Genomic DNA, 22987 nt, shown 5'->3' on the forward strand with positions numbered 1-22987 from the left:
TCCTGTTTCTCCCTTATGTGCCTTATCGGTTTCGCCTCCTCCTTCAGTCCAAACACCATTACACACTTCCTCTTCTCAACCGTATTTCTCACCAAATTCTCCTTCTCCTTAATTACTTTCACCACTGCTGTAGTCAGGTCAACCTCTTTTTGCTGACTTTTCATAAGATCCCTAAAGCTCTTTCTTTCCTCTTCCTGTTCTTGTTTCCATTGCTTTTGTTCTTGTTCTATTACCTTAACATTTTCAAGGAAATTCTCCCTTTCCTCCTCCTGCTGCTTCATAATTTGTTGCTGCTATTGTTTCATTTCCTTCACACTATCCACTTCACTCTTCACCACCTCCACCCCCCTGGACAACTCTGCCTTGAGGGCCCTGTTTCCCCCCTTCAACTTGTTTTCATTGGCCTCCAAGGTCCTCACCCTCATTTCCAATGGACCGTATTGGCTATATAGGCAGCGCCACATGTGGCCACTCAACTCTAAGCTGTCCTTTCCATATAGTTCAAGTTATAGACTAGAGAGCGTCTGAGGCTGTCTCCGGGATACACGGCCATGGTGCCGCCATCGCTCCAAGCTGATGATTGCGCACACTTCACTCCTACCCGATTTCAGTTTTTCTCCATGTCAAATAGCAGAGCCAGGAAATCGGGTAGGAGTAAAGTGTGTGCAGTCGTTGGCTTGGAGCGGTGGCGGTACCAAGGCCCTGTACCCTGGAGGCAGCCTCAGACGCACTCAAGTACATAACTTGAGTTCTATGGAAAGTACTGCTTTGACAGTTCACCGACTGGCCATGTGTGGCGCTGCCCATATAGCCAATACGGTCCATTCGGCAAACTTCTCTCTCATCTCCATCACCGTGTTTTCCAGCGAAACCACTCTCCTATGCATCAATACATTCGTCAACTTCTTGTCCTCCTCCCCAAAACCCGAGAACCCCATACACCCCCGCGGTGTGTTGGGGTGTGGCGTATCACACCCCTCGGCGCCATGTTGACGGCCGCCTTCGGGTCCAGGAACATTCTGCTCCCTACTCGCCATGACAATTCTCTCTTCCTCCTGCACACTCATTCAATTCCACAGCAGACCATAGACATTTGGGACAGCACGAGACACACTCTGGACCTTAGATCACTCTCTAGGTGTGTGTGTGTGTGTGTGTGTGTGTGTATTTACCTAGTTGTGACATACGGGAAAAGAGCTACACTCGCGCTGTCCCGTCTCCATATCCTCTCTTATCCAACTTTTCCTTAAAATCATGAACGTTTCTTGCACAAACCACCTCCTCCTCCAGTCTATTCCATAGCTCAGTGCAATGTGTGTGTGTGTGTGTGTGTGTGTGTGTGTGTGTGTGTGTGTCATCCTAGGATTCGATACCTCTATGACAAAAGCTATGTCTCTTGATAGTTCTGAGGCACCTTGTGCTTCTCATTTTCCTTCCGTGACCTCTTGTATATCTAGTATCCCATACAAGTCATCCCTGTTGATCATTTCCACTTTCTTTATCACCTCTTTACTGCCTCACAAGTGCAAGCATCACTCTGTCATTCCAGCGACATGATAGAGGAAGGGTATGTAACCTTACATCATTAGGCCTCTATGACATAATACACAAATTAAGACTCACCAAGGTGCCCTGATTCTGCTGAGTGGTACATTGCTTCCTGAAGTGTCTTGATTTGCTGCTTAGTTAACTTTACAACTTGAGAGGAGTCAGAGGAGGTTATGCTACCTCGTCCAACAGGTTCATCAATAATGCACATTTGACGTCCTGGCCGTCGATCTCTATCACAAGTGTTACCATTGGCTCCCTCCGCTAAAATTTCTTCAAGTGACAGTACTTCTCTGGCTGAAGCATGCTGCAATGTAAGAAATGTAACATATAACTATTTCTGATTGAAAATGTAATGACTATTCACTCTTCGTAAGGATGGAACTCTTACTTTACATGTTGAAATATCAAAACATAATTGAATAAAAAATGGAACTGAATAAGGTATAAAAAATAAAAATAAATATATATATATATATATATATATATATATATATATATATATATATATATATATATATATATATATGTATATATATATATATATATATATATATATATATATATATATATATATATATATATATATATATGTATATACACACACACACACACACACACGGTAAAACCCTTATATCTCGGCACTGTATAACTCGGAATTTGATATAACTCGGCAATGCAACGAAATATTAATTAAAAAAAATTATAATTCAAACAAAAAACGAAAAAAAAAAAAAAAATTCATGCATCTCGGCATATTGCCGAGTTTTAAACCACATCCTGTCGTCTACACTCGGCATGCCTCACCCAAATTTTCTTAGAAAATGTATTCTCACTTGGGACACCTGATCTCACTCTCCAGCACTCTCTGATTCATCTCGGTATGCTGCCGAGTTATCTCCATCCCTCGTAGTTTACACTCCCCAAGGCTTGCCCGTGCTATTCCTGTATTAAAAACATCTACCTTCACTATCCCTTCTCGTTCCTCAAACACCCATGTGTTTTCTCCTTGGACTACATGACTACAGCAGCCCCTTCATTTGTATGTGTTAATTTAATCTTTTACTGCTGCTGTGTAGTGTAGTGTTTTCAAAATTTTGACTATATGCAATAGGGGGGAAGGGGAATGAGGGATTTATATAACTCGGAATATTGAAAAACTCAGCAAAGGTGGGAGCCCCTATCATGCCGAGTTATAAAGGTTTTACTGTATGTATATATATATATATATATATATATATATATATATATATATATATATATATATATATATATATATATATATATATATATATATATATATATATATATATATATATATATATATATATATATATATATATATATATATATATATAGCAGTGCCTATATCTATATATATATGGCCCTTGAGCCTGTGGTAGGGAGCCCATTACCCCGGGACACAGGGCCAGGGTGACATCCGGGTTACCACAGTTTACCTTCCCCAGGGTTCCCCAGGTACACATTTATCGACCAGCCCGAAAGGGAGGATGAACAGCTGGGTGAGCTGCTCGCCGACTGCCTGGGCCGGGATTCGAACCCAGACCCGCGGAGTGGTAGCCAGGCATGCTGACCACTATACCATGGAGCATGGAGGCGTGTGTGTGTATATATATATATATATATATATATATATATATATATATATATATATACATATATATATATATATATATATATATATATATAGTAAACCCTCGATATTACGGATCCGCTTATAACGGATTTCGGATATAACAGACAAGGTCAGAGGGTCAGAAATTCATGGGGACCGACCGAGAATGTTTTTTGAATGAAATGCGCCCGGTAATTAGGCAACAATAGCGTCTGCTAGCCACCTCGCCCTACTCCCTTTATCTGTTGTCCCATCCTTTGGTTACTGTAGTCTTTTTCAGCCCACCTGATGAAATATTTTCCTCATTGTGGTTCCCATTCAAATGAAGAATGTATTTACACCACAGGAGAGTCTTATACATCAATCCAGGATGTATAATATATGGAAGATTGCCAAGTGTTTGTGAGTGTCAGTACTGACACAGCTTATTGGGTAGCCCATGAGGTAGGTTAAGTTAGAATAAGATCGGTTTTGTTAGTTTGAATTTATTTGGCACGTGGTGTGGCGTGGCGGAAATACATTGGAAATGCACCGCGCAAGACGAGACAGGGCAGCGGTGTTACGAGAAATACCTCCTCGCAGAAATGAGTCACTCTGCTGTCCACCACGCATGCACTGTGGGAATACATAGCAATAAAACATTTATTTACCTGGTTTTGCTGAGCTTGTGATCTTTGTGAGCAGTGAGCGAACTATAGAAACAGTAAAGAAGTTAAACCTCTCTCTGCTAGCAAATTTGCACCTGCAGCGGAGGGCAGTGGCGGGTGTACGTTGTACACTGTATAACAGGCATTGAAAAGTCAATCATTTAATGATTTGTGACAGAAAGAGTTAACAGATTATTTCATAACACACCGAAAACTACCAAAAGAAAAATTTTTTTTTGTCTCCTAGTGTGAGATTGATGCACGTGTAAAATTTTACCCATACTTGTAACACTACGGCCCCTCCGCAGGGCCCCACTGCTAATCTGGCACCCTCAGTGCCTTGTAGTCTGTCGGCAATTGTGCTGTGTGGCTATATAGACAACGTGCAGACAACATACACAATAAAAAAAACATATAGTACCTACGTTTAATAGGTTCGTTGGTATTATTGTACGTATTTTTAAATTTACGCTGCTTATAATGGACTTTCAGCATTAACGGACTAAAGTCCCCCCCCAATTAGTCCGTTAAATTATATCGAGGGGTTACTATATATATATATATATATATATATATATATATATATATATATATATATATATATATATATATATATATATATATATATATATATATATATATATATATATATATATATATATATAAAACATGCACTGCAGTGTGGCGGCTGTGAATTTTTTTTTAGGATAATGTTGCTATGAGAAAAATCTCGACCAATAGCGTCGTCCCCTGAGTGAGCTGCTGAAGGAAATAGTGCATGATCGTCTAACCGTGACGCCAGGAGAGCAACCTAAACAAATGTCATCAACTTTTTCGTCGTTTTTTGAAAATCGTCCGATTATTCTGGCCGCGCCCTGTCACACACACGGTGTTTTCGTTCGAAACTTTCCGTCCGGCACCACCATAGAACTTAGATTAGCTAAACAAGCCAAAAAAAGCGCATGGATGCGCCATAAACAAAGGCGGAAATTTGCAGGCGGAAACGATCCTGATCGCCTGACAATTCATGATATATATATATATATATATATATATATATATATATATATATATATATATATATATATATATATATATATATATATATATATCCAGTAAACCCTCTGGTATCCGGGTTAATAGAGCAAGGGGTTACCCGGATATGGTGTAGGTTAAGTCTACGGATCCGAAAACCCAGCTTTCGCCAACCGAATTTGATATATCGACACAAACGAAGCTACTTAAGATCACGCCCGTAAGCCCACGACAGCCTTACACGCCCGCGAATACCTATATATATGAAACGAGTGCAAGGTCGATACGTTATAGCCGTAAAATAGAAATAATATGTTATGAGTTAGCCTACATTTCAGCTGTGCTGCCGTCACATATTTATATATATATATATATATATATATATATATATAAATATATCTATATATATAAACATACATATATATATATATATATATATATATATATTTATATATATATATATATATATATATATATATATATATATATATATATATATATATATATATATATATATATATATATATATATATGAGGCAGTTAGTAACAGAGTGTCGTAAGTGCCACCCGGACCGATTTTTTAGTTAAGTATGTCACTGTGTAGCCCCATCATTGTTTTAAGTAGGGCGATGCTCGGGAAGTCAATATGCAGCTCACAATATGGTCAGAAATTACCATTTGTGGGAGGGTATGTCAGCCACAGCAATAAGCTAGAGGCCCACGGGCGCGGAAGAGAATGGGAGTCAAGGTCGCACAGCAGAGTAACCGCTTCTCCTCCCCCACTTCCTCTCAGCCAGTGTGTTTGCATGCACGTCCTCCTTGTTCTCCCAGGATTACTATCTCTATTAATTATTATTATCATTATTTTCTAATATTATTGATTTGGTGCTCAAGTCGTGATATTGTACACACACACACACACACACACACACACACACACACACACACACACACACACACACACACACACACACGTGCGCGCGCACAAATACACACAAAAATAAAATAAATGGTGTGAAGAATAAATCATTACATATTTTATCGGGCTTCATGCTTCTAATAACGAGTTCTTTTCTGAATGTGTAATTCAAAATTGGCGAGACTCGCAGTTAAAGTGGCAGCATTCAGAATGTAAAAGCAAAATGAAATATATTTCATAACTAATGTGCAAGTACAGTAAATTACCTTCATTGTAAAACAAAATTCAGCTCTTTAGCAGATGTGGTTCCAGGGATATTGTACTGTGAATGTTGCCAAACTTTAACTCCTTTTTTCTCCACTTTCAGTTTTTGGCACTTACGACACTGTTACTAGCCACCATATATATATATATATATATATATATATATATATATATATATATATATATATATATATATATATATATATATATATATATATATATATATATATATATATATATATATATATACACACACACAGTAAACTCTCGATATAATGGACCCACTTATAATGGATTTCGGATATAACGGACATGGTCAGATGGTCAGAAATCCACGGGGACCGACCGAGAATAGTTTTTGAACCACCCACTTTCAGTAACTATAATAGCGTCTGCTAGCCACTGCCCCTCCTCCCTCTATCTGCTGGCAACCGTAGTTTTATTCGGGCCACCTGATGAAATATTTTCCTTCTTGTGGTGTCCATTCAAATGAAGAATGTATTTATACAACAAGAAAGTCATATGCATCAATCCAGGTGGTAAATGTATATCGAAAATAACAAAGTGTTTGTGAATATTGGCACTGATAAAGGTTAGGTGGTAGAGGGGCCAAGCCCCCAGTTAGCTAGGTTAGGGTAAGTTATGTTTGCTTCGTAAAGTTATTCAGCACTCGGTGTGGGGCGTTGAAATACACAGTGCGGGACAGGACATTTGCGGTGGCTGGCCGGTGTCACGAGAAATATTTACTCGCAGAAAAAGGTCGCTCTGTTGTCCACCACGCGTGCGCACTGGGGAAATACACGGCAGGGAAAACATTAATTTGTCTTCTTTTGTTCCAGTTTGTCCACTTGTGGTCTCTGTAAACGGTGAGTGAAACAAAGGCTCAGTAAGCAAGTTGAACATCTTTCTCTGCGAGTTATTTTGTGGCTGCAGCTGCGTGCTGTGGCAGGTTTACAACAGGCATTGAAAAGTCAATCATTTAATGATTTGTGATAAAAACAGTTATCGGATTATTTCATATCACACCGAAAACTACGATAAAGAAAGTGTCGTCTGCCAGTACGAGGTTGGCGCACTTGTAAAATTTTGCCCATTCCCGTAACAATGCAGCCCCACCGCATGGCCGCACTGTCAACCTGGCAGGCTCAGCGCCTCGCAGTCCATCGCCAAGTGTGCTATGCAGCTATAGAAACAATGTGCACACAACATACACAATAAAATATTATATGCATATATATATATATATATATATATATATATATATATATATATAATATATATATATATATATATATATATATATATATATAATATATATATATATATATATATATATATATATATATATATATATATATATATATATATATATATATATATATATATATATAATATATATATATATATATATATATATATATATATATATATATATATATATATATATATATATATATATATATATATATATATATATATATATATATATATATACCTATGTTTATTAAGTTTAAAAAAAGTAGGAAAGGACCCTAGGGTTGATGGTATAACAGCAGAAATACTGAAGTATGGAGATGTAGTTGTGGAATGGATATTATGGATATGTAACCTAGCATGCATGGGAACAGGGTGAGGTGTCAGAGGACTGGAGAAAGGCTGTTGTTGTGCCACTGTACAAAGGGAAAGGAAGAAGAGGTGACTGTAATAGTTACATGGGAATAAGTCTACTCAGTGTGGCAACAAAAGCGTATGAAAGGGTATTACCCTATATGAGAGAAAGAAAAAATAACTGAGAAAAGTGTAGGAGATGAACAAGTTTTTTTTTTTAGGAAAGGGAGGGGTTGTGTATACCAAATATTTGCACTTGTTAGTTGAAAAATACCTAGAGAAGGATAGGAAGCTGTTTGCTGCTTTCATGGATTTAGAGAAGGCATATGACAGGGTTGACAGGAAGGGGTTGTGGGATGTTCTAAGGATATATGGTATGGGAGGGTGTTTGCTTGAGGGAATCAGATCCTTCTATAAGGATGCGAGTGCCTCTGTACGCATGAATGGTGAGTTGAGTGAGAGTTTTCGTGTTGGTGTAGGAGTGAGATGGGTGTGTGATGTCACCATGGCTTTTTAATGTGTATATGGATGGTAGTATGATAGAAATGAAAGCCAGAGTGGGGGAGCTTGGTCCAAGGCTGAAAGTGAGAGGTACAGAGGAGTCACTGGTGGCAGGCCTGTTTTCAGATAATACAGTATTGTTGGCAGAGAATGAGGAGGATACTGCTGAGCATAGTGGATGAGTTTGACAGGGTGTGTAAAAGGAGAAAGCTGAGAGTGATTGCTGGAAAGAGGAAGGTTATGGTATTTGAGAGGGCAAGAGAGCAAGTCATTGATTTTGCAAATCCGTATAGAGTTAAAGCAGAGAGCACCCCGAAGTGTAGGATAAGGCTAGGGGAGGAGAGAATGGAAGAGGTGACTGAGTTTAAATATTTATGGACAGTACAGTATTATGTAAGCACGAAAGTATGGAAGGTGAGGTGAGGGAAAGAGCAATGAAGGGTAGACAGGTAGTTGGTGTGTTGGAGAGAGTTATGAAAGGAAGAAGTGTGAGCATGGAGGTAAAGAGGGGAATAAGGAACAGTATTATCCTGCCAACTCTGTCGTATGCATCAGACATGGACATGGAATGCAGCACAGCAATCAAGAATCTGTGCAGTGGAAATGTGTTATATAAGAGGTGCATGTGGTGTTTCATGATGGGATGGAGAAAGTATTGATAGTGTGTATGAGAGGTTTGGTATGGGTGTGACAGTGAAAGGAGTGGATTATGGAGTGGTTGGGTGGGTGAAGCGTGGTGCACTGAGGTGGTTTGGACACGTGATGAGAATGGGGGAGAATGAATTTGTGAAGAGATTGTATGAGGGAAGGATTGAGGGAGGGGTGTCAGGGGAAGACCACCTGTGAAGTGGATCAATAGGGTGAGCGAGTATTGAGTAAGAGAGTGGGAAGTAGCAGGATTGAGTGTACTGAGAGGGAGTGTCAGAAAAGGCAGAGATGGAGACCTGCTGCGGCCACCCCTGGAGGGAAGTTCCTTTGACGGAGCAGGGCATTGGAGATATAGATAGATAGAATAGATAGATGCACATATAAAAAATACTGATCATGGATATTCAAGTGAAAATTTATACTACGGTAATTTTCAGCACAATGCCTACCCTATGTGTGTGTGTGTGTGTGTGTGTGCGTAATACACCTCTTGGTCTGCTGCGGGTCTCTCTCGAGACAGCCAGCCGTGTGTGTGTGTGTGTGTGTGTGTGTGTGTGTATGTAAAATAAAGTCCAATGACATTGACATAATTGACATTGATATGATATTATTAATTTATCTTTCTTAAAAAAAAGTATACAATTGTATTTTACATAAGTAGCAGCATCAAAAATCATGTAAAATGGCCTTTCATATTAAGTTAAAATACTACAGATATCATAAATAAACTTGTAATGATGTACCTGAGGCTGTGAAAGAAGTTTATGAAGAATAGTTTTCTGTCCATGTGCAGCAGCGACAGCAATAGCAGCATAGCAGCCTCGTTGAGCTGCTCCTGAATAGCAGAGGGAGTCCTTCATAAGGGTTGAGAGGTAGGGGTTGGCGCCATAGGAAAGAAGTAGAGTCATCATATCTATGTGACCAGCAGCAGCAGCAACCTGAAACATAACAGAACTTAATTAATAAATGATCTAAGGTTTATTCTGATTGACAGCAATACTGTATTTGCTTCAATGAATTTGTTAGTCAGTAGCTTATTATTTGGAGGGGAGGGAAGCACCAAGATAGAATCGTTGTGGTTCTTAAGAGTTAGTCCCTTACAAACTTGTAAACACTAAAAGAATTAATTTGTTGACCACTTTTGTCCCTGGGTATACCCTAGCCCTGTATGCCTTTCATGCCTTTTTTTTTTGTTTACGTCTATGCCTATAGCGCCGGTAGGCTTGCTTGGGGGGCCTGGACGGTATTCGGCCCCACCCCCGTCATGGCGCAGGCAAGTGTTTATAGTGGCGCCATCTTCTCTTGGCTCATGCTGCCCCCTGGAACTCATTCTTGATTCACTTGACGGTTTCTTCTAGAGTCCGGGTTGATGGGTGGTCTTCAGGACAGCATGTGGGTAGTTTTAAGCCACTCGGCGGTGACTGAAAAATCCGAGCTGGTAGTGTGGGGATTCGAACTCGCCTTGTCCATAACGTGGTGAATGTGGGCCCAGCTAGCTACCACTCAGCCACTGCCTACCCACCCTACCCTACCCTACCGCCTGTCGAGTAATCCAGGACTGAATAGATGGTATTGGCTATACACACAGCGCCATGGTCGGCCACCCAGGGAGTGGTACTTTTCTTAGTGAACTTGGTTCTTTTTCCTGGAATACAAGTTTTTCTGGAATACAAGTTATTGTTTGGAGCCAAATGTCCAAATATGGTACCGGCTGGTCACGAAAAAATATGTATTATTCACTGCTCATAGGTCTTAAGGTTTGCATCTACGTATGGTATACATTAATACTTAGTTTAAGCGCTCAGGAATAATAATCAGGAATAATAAATCAAGCTGGATGGAAGTGACGAGTGGGGTCCCCCAAGGATCGGTGCTGGCTCCAATTATGTTTGTAACTTATATTAATGACATGACAGAAGGGGTGACAAGCTATACGAATATGTTTGCTGATGATGCTAAAATAATGAGGGGGGTGGCTAATGAAGATGACTGTGTAGCCCTGAGCCAAGATCTCGATAGAATAAGCGAATGGTCACGCAAATGGGAAATGACATTCAATACAGAGAAGTGTAGCGTGATGGAGTTTGGTAAGAGCAGTAGACGAATATCGGGGAACCACTCTCTGAGTAATGAAAGAATCATGAAAAAAATGAAGAAAAAGATCTGGGAGTGATCATAACAGACAAGTTATCCTTTGGAAAACATATAGACCGGATAACTGGGGAAACATATAATCTTCTTAGAAACATAAAAGCAGCATTTACATATTTAGATGAAGAAATGGTGAAGAAACTAATGACATCGATATTACGTCCAAGATTGGAATATGCAGCATTAGTGTGGTCACCTAGATTGAAGAAAGAAATTAGAAAGTTGGAAAGAATACAAAGAGCAGCAACTAAATTACCGGAAACTCTGAGAGAACATACTTATGAAGAAAGACTAGAGAAATTGGGGCTAACAACACTGGAGAGAAGAAGAGAGAGAGGGGACCTAATAGCATTGTACAGGATATAAGAAGGATTGGAGAAATTGGACAGGGAAGACCTAATGGTACATGACATAAGTGTGACAAGAGGCAATGGTAAGAAATTGAAGAAGAGCGACTGTAGGAGAGACATCAAGAAATACAGTTTTCCATACAGAAGCATAACAACATGGAACGGACTTGACGAGGAGATTGTGTGTGCAAAAAGACGGGACAGCACAAGCCAAGTAAGGTCACAAGTGGAGTTCCACAGGGATCAGTGTTAGCGCCTATAATGTTTTTAATATATAGTATAAATGATATGCCAGAAAAAGAAAAGAGTTACATGTGTACGTTTGTGGATGATGCCAAACTGCTTAGAAAAATACGAGATGAGGATTATTAGAGTAAACTGCAGGAAGATTCACATGAGATACATGAATGGAGTAAAAAATGGGAAATGGAGTTCAATGAAAAACGAGTCACAATGAAAATGGACAGGAGTAAAAATAGACCAAGTGAAGTGAATAAGATGGGAGAAACAATCATCAACACATTGAAGGAAGAAAAAGGCTTAGGAATTATAATACAAGATACACTGACACCTGAGAAGCATATAAACAAGATATTCAGTGAAACATACAATCTACTGCAGAATATTAGGATGGCATTTCACTATTTGGATGGGACATGAAGAATATAATAACACTGATTAGACCAAGGTTAGAGTATGCGACAGTTGTCTGGCCACCACACAAGAAAAAGGACATAAGGGAACTTGAAAGGACTCAAAGGATTGCGACTAAGATGATATCAGAACTATCAAGCCTGCCATACGAGACCAGATTAGAGGAATTGGGCCTACCAACACTGGAAGAAAAAAGAGAAAGAGGAGACCTTATAGCATTGTACAGTATTACAAGTGGAATGGAAGTGTTGGATAGAAATGATTTAATCGAGATGGAAGGGAAGAGGCCAAGGGAAACATACAGGATGGGAACAGAAAACTTAAAGGTGGTACATGAAGAAAAAGATTTGGGAGTAACGATGCAAGACACACTATCCCCAGAAAAGCACATAAATAAGTTGTTTGGAGAAACCTACAAGATGATATATATATATATATATATATATATATATATATATATATATATATATATATATATATATATATATATATATATATATATATATATATATATATATATATATATATATATATATATATATATATATATATATATATATATATATATATATATATATATATATATATATATATATATATATATATATATATATACACCTCACCCACCCTACGACGCCAAGCCTGGGGTTCCCTCCGGGCTAGTCTCCATGAAGGCCCCATTCCCAACCTGAGTACCTTCCAGTAGGATCTATCGACTTGCTCAATCCACAAACTTCGTGGGCGTCCCCTTGGCCTCCTCCACTCAGGATTGTCTCTTACAGAGACAACCCGATGAGCAGGATCAGCTTCAGGGTAACGTGCCACGTGCCCGTATAGCCAGAGTTGGCGTTGATGGACTATGCATGTAACATACGTCAAATCAGTCTCACGGAGTAGTCGCCGGTTTGACACAAAGTCATTCTAGCGATATCCCATGATTCTGCATAGACATTTATTACCAAAGGCATCAATCCGCCTCTTCCTGGCCAGACTCACCGTTGTTATGAACTACGCTACCAAGATACGTGAAACTTTCTGAGATCTCAACGTCCTCGCCACACACAGGAACAGACTGTACTGTTTCATCTAGCAAGCCCCCAAACTAAGGTGACCAGATTTATGAAACAAAATCTGGGGACATTTTTGGTTCAGAGGCGTAAAAACCTCCAAAACATGTAGTGTTTTTGTCATTGAAAAACTAAAACGGGGACACTGCCCTTACCATTCATAAAGCTGCATTCAAAAGTTTCTCTCACTCTATTTATCCTAAATTGCAAAGGAATTGAATAAAAATTCAATTGATTAACAATGAGTTTTTTTCCTCTGATCAAGTAGCTGAGATCAAGAACATCCATAAAATCAGCTGTAAAAAACAGGTATCAGCCAGACACTTCACCCAAACTAAGGCCTCCTCCTTATTCCTGGCATTCTAAAATAGTAAAAATAAGCTCATAACGATCATAATCAATAGGGACAGTGTTTGCATTTGAAATATTGAATGTATTCTGATTTCTGACTGGTGCACTAACCTAGTGTGTGTATTTCTCAGCAGTGTATCAGTTTAAGAATCGGTTGTTTTTTGGTCAGCTTCTCCATAAAATCCTGCATGGCATGGCAGGTTGAAGTTGGTCTTCACTGTTAGCAGGGCCTTCATGGTAGAGACTGTGAACCGATTTCTCTCAGCGGTCCACACATCATTCATTAGAGAAAAAACCCTCTCAACAGGGGCATTGCTACCTCGTAGACAGATTACTACAGATGCCAATCTAGCAATGTTGATGTGTGGAATTTCATTTAGTTGAAGATGGTTTATAACTGACCCCTATCTCGCAAATTATGCCGTGCAAAGCTGTTTATCATTTCCTTAGCTATATACACTGTACACTGTACAGTGCGAGTAGTACAGTGCGCAACTATACGTATAGTTTGGTCAACATTTTCGTTTTTTTTCATTATTTCCTTTATTCCAATTTCGGATCTTTCAGTCACAGTGAAAACCGGGGACTTTTCCGGGGGCAGCAGTAGCCGGGGACAGGTCACTGAAAACGGGGACTGTCCCCGGAAACTGGAAACGTTTGGTCACCCTACTCCAAACACCTGTACCATAGTCTTGGCCCTGGAGACCTGAAGTCCCAAGGGCTTCGCCGCCTCGTGCAGTGCCTAGAGAGCCATCACCAAAACCTCCAGCGACTCTGCCAGGATAACTGCATCAACAGCAAAAATAAGGTCAGTGACCCTGGTATTGCTGATGGATGCTCCACAATGACTCTGGTCCACAACTCTGCCCAGTACCCAGTCCATACAAGTGTTGAAAAGCGATGGGGCAAGGACACAGCCCTGCCTCACTCCCGCATTCACGGGAAAGAAGCTGGACAAGCCTCCCCCACACACTTCACAGCACTCTCTGTCCCAGAATACAGGCCAGTCAGAAAACCAATACAGTACCCTCTCGAGTTTCGCGCTGGCTTCATTCCGAAGGTATGGCGCTAAACTCAAGGATCGCGAAACTCGAAGTATTGAAATCTATGTAAAAGCGCTTATTGGTTCCAACCTGTGGAAAATAATGACTTTTTCCGACTTTACTCTCTTGTTATCACAGTTTTTTCGACTTTACTCCCTTGTTATCTCAAAGTACGTACCTTGTTAATAGGCAGAAAATGGGAAGTAAGAACAGGTCGTTTTTAAGCCGCAGCTGAAGGCAGCTGACTTACAATTGGCTGGCAGTTCTGAATACACGCTTGTGATCCACGTGGTGTCGTCTGCTAAAGTAAGGGCGGTCGCTAGCGGTCACCCGTGGGACAGTTGGACAAACCTATATTTTTCTGGTAGTTTTCTGTGTGTTATGAAATAATCTGCTAACTCTTTCTGTTAAAAATCATGAGATCACTAATATCATGATTGATTTTTCAATGTCTATTGAACGTAAACCGCTGCCGCCGCCGCAAAATAGCTCGCAGAGAGGTTCAACTTGCTTACTGTTTCCATATTTTCCTCACCACTCACAAAGATCACAAGCAGACAGACTAGAACAAAACCAGGCAAATTAATAATTTTAATGCTGTGTATTCCCACAGCGCGCATGCATGGTGGACAGCAGAATGACTAATTTCATCGGGGAGATATTTCTCACAACACCGGCCAGTGTAGTGGACCTTCTTCTTCTTCTTTTGACCTGTAATGCTTTGTATCGCTTCTTAGGTCCTCCTTCTCCACACTTTTACACTTCACAACATGCACTTAGGGCCGCTTTCACAGTCATTTTGTTTGTTTTGATCGTTACCAATGGTGGCGATTGCTGCTTTAGTATTTCCAAGTGAAACTGGCCGATCGGGTAGTGGCGGCTGCGGGGTTAGCCTAGCCCCACACTTACCACACACTCTCAACATCTCTCGCTTCGTCTGCAGCCACCACTACCCTATCGGCCAGTTTCACATGAAATATTAAGCGGCGTTCACCGCCATTGGTAATGATCAAAACAAAGTGACTGTGAAAGTGGCCCTTAGTTACTTAACAGTGCACACTTATACACTTCACCCTGAACTTAGGTGTTTTTCTGTCCTTTTCTTTCCCTGATTTTGCTTTTCTATGCCCTTTTTGGCTATTTTTCACTATTACTTTTCACCGTTGCGGCCATGCATTACAGGTCAGAAGAAGAAGAAGAAGAAAAGGAAAACAACACCAGGAGATCTACAATTTTCATAGACTTGAGAAAAAAGTTTTTGGACTGTGGTTCCCCAGCACGGGGTGTTCTCTTATCCTGTTAATCAAGTAGTAAGCAAAGCAGCTCTGCCAGTCCATTTTACGAATCTCTTGGTGGTCCATCTTCCACTGCTCCTCACTCCTCAGCCACTGCCGTCGTCTGTTTGTTTACATGCAGCCGTTCGGTACCCACGTACCCACGCTCGTACTCACAACCGTTTTCCATTCATAAGGACAACCAACAACTCACTCCCAGTTGGGCATACGGGCAACTGCGATTGTCCATAGCCCCAATGGTTAGACACCGCCTTTTAAGGCAGCACGCATGACGCTGACGGTAGGTAGACATGACGGTAGCAACGTGAAACTCGTGGCGGTAATGTGCGAAAGTTGTGATGGTAAGAATTTAGTACTAAGCACTAAACTCGAGGATCGCGAAACTTGGATAGCACGAAACTCTAGAGGGTACTGTAGTCCTCACATGAATTTCACGGAGTCGCAGAAGATCCCAGAGTGCCTCGCGATGCACTGAGGCAAACACCTTCTTGAGATCGACATAGGCTGTCCCCTGTTGAAACTCATGTTGGCGCTCCACCAGTACATGAAGAACTAGGATACGGTCAGTTGTTGACTTACCAGGCGTGAACCCAGACTGTTCAAGAATAATACTGAATACGAGTATGTAAAGACAAATTCTATGGGGTTATAAGGTAAAGACATAGGTAATATATAATCCTGTAATGCAGTGAAACAATAGACAGAAATTTATACTAATCATAGGTATTTATAGCAAATCAATGTTTTCTTATTATCCAGTGCAAAATTCTTACCTGTAATGGTGTTTCAGTGCATTTTTCCTCAGCAAGCCGTGCACCACCTTCAACATTGCCTCCTTTTTCTAAGAGAGTCTTTGCTATGTTAATGTGCCCATGTATCGCAGCATATGTGAGAGCTGTCCAGTGTTGAGTCTCTGGGTTAGCCATGAGATAAGCTGGACCAGTTGGTGGAGTCTCAGCATCGACATCCGCTCCAGCGTCCAGTAGCATGTTGACCATGGGCTCATCTCCGCGGATACATGCAAGCATGAGTGGTGTCAGCCCATACTCATTGACAGTGTTGACCTGACATGTAAGAAAATAAGGATGAATGGTCATTTTTGACTTACACTTATGTACAAGATCTTCCGTCCCCTGCACACTCGGCTCCCCTGTCCCCTCAACAGCCAACACAAATATGCGTGTTTTGCACCTGAAAGGTGCCCTGCGCATCATGTATCCAGATCCAGATCTAGATCCAGTTTGCAGTTGTTATTGGATATGACAAAAAACAGACCCTTATAAACACCACAAAGAAAAAAAAAATCAATAAAAAATTGTACATTCGGCGTATAACGTGCAGGGTTAAACTTTCAGGCATTTTTTTATGTGAAAAAGGTGTGCGTTATACGCCACGAAATACGGTATTTACTTTATTAGCAATTCTATAGGAGTTCTTTTCTATTCTATTTGGGAGGTGGCTGAGTGGTTAGCGTGCCGGTCCCGCGTTTTGCCACGTCCTAGATGTTGTGGGTTTGAATCCACCTGTTATATGGCAACTGGCGAAGCAGGCAATGGTGACTCCGGCCCTGACAGTGAGGTAACACGTCGCTATCAGCCTAGAATAGATGGCGCCACTATAAACACTTGTCTGCCCCATGACGGGCTTGGGCCAACTACCAGGCCCAACCAAGAAAGCCTACCGCCATTATAGGCCTGGACGTAAAAAAAAAAAAACAAAACAAAAAAAAATACAGAATGTAATTCTATAGGAGAAAGTCTCAAAACAAAACACAAACAACTTATTTATCCGCATGAACTTCCATCCATTACGGATAAGCGATTCTACTATTCTGTACCAATATAATATCAATATAATTGTAAGGTATAATTTTCCCCTTGAAGTAGAAGAGAATATTAGTCTTAAGAATTTCAAAGGAAGCAACATAACAATTTAAGGAGGATTATTAGATAACCTTTGATATACTGATACATCTATAAATATAAAATACCTTAGTCGCTGGGAGGAGCTGCAAGGCATGTGGTACTAAGTCTGTTCTTCCACAGGAAAGCATCTTAAATGCAAGGTCAACCTTGAACTTCTTTGCACACTCCATCTCATCCAACTGTCTTCGTGGGCACATCAATTCTTCATATCTGATGATGATGATAAGACCATATATACATAAGTTCACTTACTTAATGTTTAGAAAAACAGTATTTAAATCAAATTGAATATCTGAAAATAAAAAAAAAGGTGTGTCGCATTATAATTGTTGGAAATAAGTGTTGTAGTTGCAAAAACCACAAAATTGGAATTTACACAAAAATGAATTTGCATATTTGAGATGCTCATCTCTCTTAAGATCTTTATGTTTACTGTATGTGCATTCCCTTCAACACTGCCATCTGTTGAGTCTGATAAATCAGTTTGATGATTGGTGGCAAGAGTTGAAGTTTACTATACTGTTCACAGTTTTATATCGTTACCTTCGTAAACAAACTGCATAAGTCATTATTTTCTACTTTACAGGAAATCAGAAAAGAACTGTCATTATCTTATTTGACTTAAGATGTAGGCAGAAATGAAAAGGTCAATTCTAGAACACGCAAACCCTGAATGACGAAGGCAGCGATACAAAATGGGCATCACATGATGAAAAGTTGATGTACACAAAAACCTGGAAATCACTGAAAAATGACTTTGGCAATTATTTTATGAGGGTGACGATATGATCCCATCCTCCACACTATCATTCTATTACTTCTACACAAGATTATGGTATAGTATAATTAAGAGTCCACATTATCAACCAAAATTTTGGTCAACATTTTTTAATTCTAAGATGTGAGGAAAGCCATCACCCATTTACACAGATTCTCTAAATTAAGATTATTTACATAGTGCATTCACCCTTCACTTTTTTTCTCTGATGGCATGCACTGCTACTTTTTTACTTCCAAAATGCCATTCGTGGAGAGAATAATATCTATTTATACCCACTTTTCTGACCACATCCACCTTGCTTCGTGTGCCTCTCCTTTAGAAAATACCCTGTCCTTGTGGAACCCTAGCCACAGTGTTTGGAGGAAAACGTCCAGAGTGCTACTACCTTTTAAGATAGCGTGTGTGACGCCGATGGTAAGTAGATATGACCCGTACATGTCAGAGCAGCGCGAAACTCGGGGTGATAATGCGCGAAAGTCGGGATGGTAAGAATTTGGGACTAACCGCGAAACTCGGATAGCGCGAAACACTAGAGAAGGTACTGTACTCCCCCCTCCACACCCTCTTTCCGCCCTCACTCCCACACCCCCACACACAACTACCTTTCATATACATCTCACTCACACCTAGCACATCAAGCTTTTATTTCTGGAATTCGTTAATCATCTCCCTTCTCTTCCCTTCCTCCATTCATCCCCAATGTTAATTCATCCTCCAATGTTAATTTTGCTAGAGTTAAGTATATAAAGAATGAGGGGAAGGCAGTTTCACAGTAATGCATCTTACCTCTCAGCAGCAAACAGTAGCACTAATGAGTATATTAATCCAGGAAGCAGTTGACAACAAAAATCTCTTTATAATTCATTTCCTTCTCCTTGTAGAGGGAGGGCACAATCTCTTGTAGGAGTATTTTTTTCTCAAACGTGATGATTCCACGGCATAATACAACCTCATGAATTCCGGAGGATGTCTATGCAACCAAGCCTTCAACCCATGCAAAGAGGGTTGGTTGTCTTCCTCTTAACACCCAGCACCTAAGGCTAAACATCACTTGGTTCTAAATTCTCACTTACTATGTGGTAAGTGATGGTCTACCCCAAAATGTGTTTATTTGTTTTTTTCATACTTTTTGAATGGTTTCATATTGTCCTTGTTATGTTTTATTACACAATATTCATGATTGTTTGGAATAGAACCATTACATATAATGAAACCCTAGTATACTAATGTTAATACCGTTGATGATGAGGTTTCAGGCCCCGGAGGCAGTGGCTGTGGTCAGCATGAGGGTATGTTGTTCTAGAGAACCCAGTTTTAATTTCAATCATTTCAGTTATTATCAAATGGCCGAAGACTACCCACATGCTGTCGTGATGAACCCGTGATCAACCTGAACTCTAATGCATCTTTCTCAAGATCAAGTTGAACCCCGAGGGGGCAGCATGAACCAAGCAAGAATGGTGCAACTTTAACCCCTAAAGGACTGGAGGTAGCTATAGCCACTTTACCGGGCGAGGACCGGAGGCGGTTATAACAGCCTTGCTGTTTTTACGCAACATTGAACTACATTTCGCTATTTTTTGTAATTCACTCAATTGTAAACTCTGCCCGAGAGTTAGTTCGGCTTCTCTGTTAGTCTCTGCTCTGCTCCCACAACGGCAGAAAGTAGTGACACTGATTCCGATGGGTCGGATTTTCTGCCTGCACCCTCCCGCCCTCGGACCTGAACATGCATGCGTATTACCCGTCCGCACTCGACCACTTAGTACACACACAATAGGGGCTGTATTGCGTGGAGGGAGTTTATATTATGGTCCAGGTTGCGTAAATAGAGCTTGGGGCACCCTTTTTCATTATGATCTAGCCATGGCCAAGCAGCCAAAACGGACGCATGGAAGGCAAGTGGCTGTTCAAGCCAAAATTCTCTCCTCTTCAACTCGCTGTCTCTCCATAACCACGGCATAGTAAATGAGACATACAAAATATATATATATAGATATATATATATATATATATATATATATATATATATATATATATATATATATATATATATATATATATATATATATATATATATATATATATTATATGTCTCATTTACTATGCTCTTTTCAATAAAAAAGGACAAGATTTCTATTTTAAATGCTATTCTCTTGATAATATTTGTAGTTATGTGACTGAAAACTGGAGTACAGTAATAATCCTATATGCACAATCATCTAATTTCTGAAGAATGTGTGTCAAACAGAAAGTGTTCTTTATCAGTGTGAAAATAAACACAGCTTATAAGTTTCAGTCATTAACACATTCCAATGCACCGCCAATGCAATCTCTATGTCCCTAGCCTCACTAAACAATAATGAGACTGAACATTCTTACCATGGTTTCTTGTCACTCAGGAAACTGTTAATTGTTACATCACAGACTTTGAAAGTGAGTTGGTCTGGTTATCACAGTGAATTTGTCATCATCAGTAATAAAAAAGAAAACATACACTGCATGCAGTAAAAGTGACAGGTGAATGCAGGTGAGTGCTTGATATGTGGGTGATCTTCCTAAAGGGACTATTACACTGGGCAAATTTTCCGTGGATCTTCAGCCAAACCACGATCTCCGCTGGCGTGGTTCTCATATTTCTGTGGTTTTCTGACGTGTCCACGATCTTCCAAAGCTACGGTAGATTTCAACGAAGGACGACGGTATTACTTACAATCAGCAGCAGCAGCAGCAATAAATAAAACAAATGAGAACCACGTTAGCGGAAATCGTGGTTTGACTGAAGATCCACGGGAAATTTGTCCAGTGTAATAGCCCCTTAAAGTGTCCATATTCATAAAGCTTCAATCAAACTGCTTTATTTGGAAAATATTTTCACAAATTTAAACTGGCTTTCTCCTCATTTGGAAATTAATTTATTACACGGTGAACACATAATTCCTTTCTGCAGATGAAAAAGAACCATAGCAATATTTAACTTTTTTAAATTATTTGTCTTACCCGATCATTCTCACGGGACAGTCCACTCCAGGGAGTAGAAGTCTGGCGGCTTGCATGACGTCATCTTTGTCCACAACTGTAGAATGTCTGTGCTCAGTGTGGGCAGTGGCTACCCTTACCCACTCGAGCAGCGGCGGTAGCACTATGTAAGGTCTTTCATACACCAGTTCCTGAATTGGGGCACGAGATGCATGCTCTGCGTGTTCTAGTTGGCTACACCTCATGAAGTAAAATAAAGCATGCAAGGCAGAAGGGCCCCAAGTAACCTGAAAGTTGTAGAAATATTTAGTAAGGAAATATCAAAGCAAATTCTTAGGGAATATAAATTGCAGTCTATAAATTAAATATATAATTCAGGTCCAGTGTATAGCTGTTTAAGTGCGAGGAAAGACCTGAGCCCGTGAGGGTGAGGCAGTGTTGGCAGCACGATGATGATGAGGAGCGACCCGACTTAACAGCTCACTCAGCTCCGCCAGTGATCCAACACACGTTGTAAGCAAAGACTGCTCCAGTGTCTGGATGATAAGATTTTTTCTTGGTATACTTAAAAAATTTTAAAAATATTAATATAGAAACTTTAAAAAACACGACATTTCATATCAAGCTTACTGTTTGGTATATAATGTCATATATAAACCTGTATGAATTATATTAAATTAATGCATTCTTAGAAATTCATTCAGAGACATAAAATGTTAAATCACCAGTGTATTCTAACTAATCCCACAACTCAGCTTGTAGACACATTTAACTTAACTTTATTTAACTTATTTTGACATTTGATATAAACTAATATGGACTCTAATAAAGGCATAAAAAATAATATGGAATTCATCAGGTTACCACTAATGGGAGCCTTAAAATTGATAAAAATAGTTTTACTTTGCTATTTCTTGAGTGCTCTTCAGGGGTAAGTGTGACACTTGATGAACAACGAGAAGGCTGAGATCCGCTGTTACTGCCTCCTAGACCTCCACTTCCCATTCCATCATTTCCTCCTGAAGTAGTGTTTGAAACTCCAGTGCCACCACCTGCATTGCTTGACCCTGAGCTTCCATTTCCTCGGCTCCCACCTGCGGAGACGCTGGCAGAGGTTTCAATACTGCTAGTACTTGCCCAGCGAGGCAAGCAGAGCGCACCTGAGACAGAAAAATCTTGCCAATAGCTTTGGGACTAAAATATATAAATATTCCAGCAGATGATATAATGCACCAAAAATAAAATTCATACCACCCAGGAAAACAGAAGTCTCCAAGTGAAATAAGGTTACAGTATAAGAAATCCAATGAGTCAAAGTAGTTGAATGTCAAAATGGACACCAAAAAGTATGTGCATGAACATTCAATAAGCATTTATTTTAGCATCTGTAGTAGTTAGAGTTTATCTGATGTCTTTCTTCAAGATGAAAACATTAATGTAGTACCCAAATTACTAGTGTTTGTAGGAGAAAATGAATAATGAATTGCCTTGTGAGTAATAATAATTTTTTCCACAATAAGCATTGCTGTCTGCTTGGCCCAGCTGTCTGGCGTCATATATGTTTCTATAAGGAGGTACCATCACA

At 39.8% G+C, this 22987-nt stretch overlaps 1 protein-coding gene across 1 annotated transcript in view; it reads right to left on the reverse strand.

Annotated features, from left to right (window-relative positions):
* The window catches only part of LOC127005786 (ankyrin repeat and BTB/POZ domain-containing protein 2-like), an 89260-nt gene that overhangs the window by 21953 nt on the left and 44320 nt on the right, over positions 1 to 22987 (reverse strand). The window contains exons 9-15 of the mRNA XM_050874887.1: positions 22306 to 22562; positions 21816 to 21938; positions 21424 to 21689; positions 17708 to 17852; positions 16491 to 16781; positions 9550 to 9744; positions 1624 to 1855 (exon numbers count right to left, since the gene is read on the reverse strand). Of these exons, the coding sequence (XP_050730844.1) occupies positions 1624 to 1855; positions 9550 to 9744; positions 16491 to 16781; positions 17708 to 17852; positions 21424 to 21689; positions 21816 to 21938; positions 22306 to 22562 (1509 nt within the window). The remainder of the gene's footprint in view (positions 1 to 1623; positions 1856 to 9549; positions 9745 to 16490; positions 16782 to 17707; positions 17853 to 21423; positions 21690 to 21815; positions 21939 to 22305; positions 22563 to 22987) is intronic.

This window comes from Eriocheir sinensis, chromosome 31, assembly GCF_024679095.1.
Source record: "Eriocheir sinensis breed Jianghai 21 chromosome 31, ASM2467909v1, whole genome shotgun sequence".
Lineage (NCBI taxonomy): Eukaryota > Metazoa > Arthropoda > Malacostraca > Decapoda > Varunidae > Eriocheir > Eriocheir sinensis.